General features: G+C 47.0%; 1 protein-coding gene across 1 annotated transcript; it reads right to left on the bottom strand.

The window, feature by feature from the left end:
- Window positions 1-534: 534 nt before the first annotated feature.
- LOC120073085 (nucleolar protein 58-like) lies at window positions 535-1498 on the bottom strand. The gene is made up of 2 exons (XM_039025694.1): window positions 1390-1498; window positions 535-1022 (listed from the first exon to the last, which is right to left on the bottom strand). Exons 1-2 carry the CDS (start codon window positions 1496-1498, stop codon window positions 535-537), a joined length of 597 nt encoding a protein of 198 aa, XP_038881622.1.
- Between the last annotated feature and the right edge of the window lie 305 nt (window positions 1499-1803).

Genomic DNA, 1803 nt, shown 5'->3' with positions numbered 1-1803 from the left:
TTCCTTACACTTGCTTTTGTATAAGCGTTTATTGTTGGCTTCGCGCTTTCTCCTCTTCTCTTCTTTCAGCAGTCTATCCTCCTCTTCCTTCTTACTTCTTTCTTCTTCTTCTTCTGCTTCCCTCTCTTTTCTCTCAAACTCTTCTTCAAATTGCTCAGAAGCCAGCAATAAGCGCTGATCCTCTTCGCGTTTCCGAATCCCTTCAAGCTGAGCAAGCTCATTATTTCTCCGCATTTCTTCAAATTCTATTCTTCTTCTATTCCTTTTTGCGATGATGAGCTTTCCCCGCTCCGTCTTTTCTTGCTTCTCTTCTTCTTTTAGTGCTAACATTAGTTGCTGAGGGTCAATGTCAGACCCTCGTGGCGCATTCTCCCTGCGACGCCGCATCAGAGAGGTTCCATCTGTTTCTTCACCTTCATCTGTCGCAACCAGGTGCGTTGCTCCAGGTTGCGGTGGCTCCATCGGTTGTGTCGTTTCCCCCTTATCCTCTCTTACGAAGGTCGACTCTCCATCCTTCTCAAGGCTCGCAGCCCTCTACTTTACTTTCTCTTCTTCTCTCAAGCACCTCTTCTCCTTCTGGCGCAATTTTCTCTCTTCTTTCTCTTCTTTTCTCTTCTTCTTGGCTTCCCCATCTTCGTCATCATCCTTTTTCTCTTTGTTCTTTCTCGACTTGTGTTGATGCGATGACTCCATCTTCCCATCCTTATGCCCTTTACTCTTCTTCTTCCTCTTGTCTTCCTTCTCGGCCTCTACTGCCTTCTTCAATCTAACTCCGGCATCCTTCTCTGCCTCAGCAGCCTTCTTCAATCTAGCTTCGACGTTCTTCTCTGCCTCTGCAGCCTTCAACTCTTCCTTCTTGGCCTCTTTTGGCAGCACTTCCTTTGCGACTTCCTCCATCGCAACGTCAGGAGTTATTAACGCAACTTCGACTTCTCTAGCCTCTTCAACTGCGATCTCAATATCTTCTCGTTCAATGATCGCAATCTTCTCTTCTTCCAATTGTGGAGGTTCATCAAATACTTCTGCGATGATGTTGGCTTCCGGGGTTTCAGGGACCAAAATATTGCTTTTTTTTCTTCTTCTTCACCCACCACTTCTTCCACCACCACTACTCCATCCTTTATTGCTTCCTCCACCACGACCATCGTCTCCTCCTCCGTAGGCAGTTTCTGGTTTACAACCCCTGTCTTAGGCAGTCATTCTCCTTGCTCCAGAGTGCTTAGGATATTACCAAACACCTCTGTCTCGTCTCGCCTTTTCCATTCACTTTCAATTGAGACGGACGGTGTTGGTGTTGGCAAGCTTTCAATGCTTCCTTCTCTTTTGAACGCAGGAGGCCTAACGGCCAAGGGGTTTCTCCGGGATCTTCCTATGGGCTTGAGGTAGAACGGGTTTGGGCGGTAAGCCGGCGACTAGCAGCCAAGAATGCTGCCTCTCGCATGGCTGCTTGGTCAGGGACAGAAGATGAAACGGGTTGGTTCGAAGCTTGATCGGCCATTGAAACGGATTCAAGAAGAAAAGGGTTCTGAGAATTTAAAATTTTCTGGAGAAAACAAATCTGAGGGCAAAATGTTAGGGTTTTGGGTTGCTGGTAAAGTGTTTCCAACGAATGGGAAGGGGCTATTTATAGGTTGAGCCGTGGTGGGGCCCAATGCGATTTGCACGGTGACTGGCCTCAGGCAGCCCAACAGACGCGTCGTTCCACCTTCTGCATTTATGGAATTTTTAGAAAAACATCCTTTCGTCTGCCAAGCCTTAAATGCTTGGGGATACAAATCAATTGGAATTCCTTTTGAATTACCA

Source organism: Benincasa hispida, chromosome 3 (genome assembly GCF_009727055.1).
Source record: "Benincasa hispida cultivar B227 chromosome 3, ASM972705v1, whole genome shotgun sequence".
Classification (NCBI taxonomy): Eukaryota; Viridiplantae; Streptophyta; class Magnoliopsida; order Cucurbitales; family Cucurbitaceae; genus Benincasa; species Benincasa hispida.
Note: the sequence above shows the minus strand (reverse complement) of the source record. Positions and strands in the feature narration are given on the sequence as shown.

Coding starts and splice junctions, on each gene's coding strand:
- LOC120073085 (XM_039025694.1), bottom strand. CDS start 1,498: ATGGCCGATCAAGCTTCGAACCAACCCGTTTCATCTTCTGTCCCTGAC. Junction 1,023..1,389: donor CCGGCTTACCGCCCAAACCC/GTTCTACCTCAA, acceptor ACATCATCGCAG/AAGTATTTGATGAACCTCCA.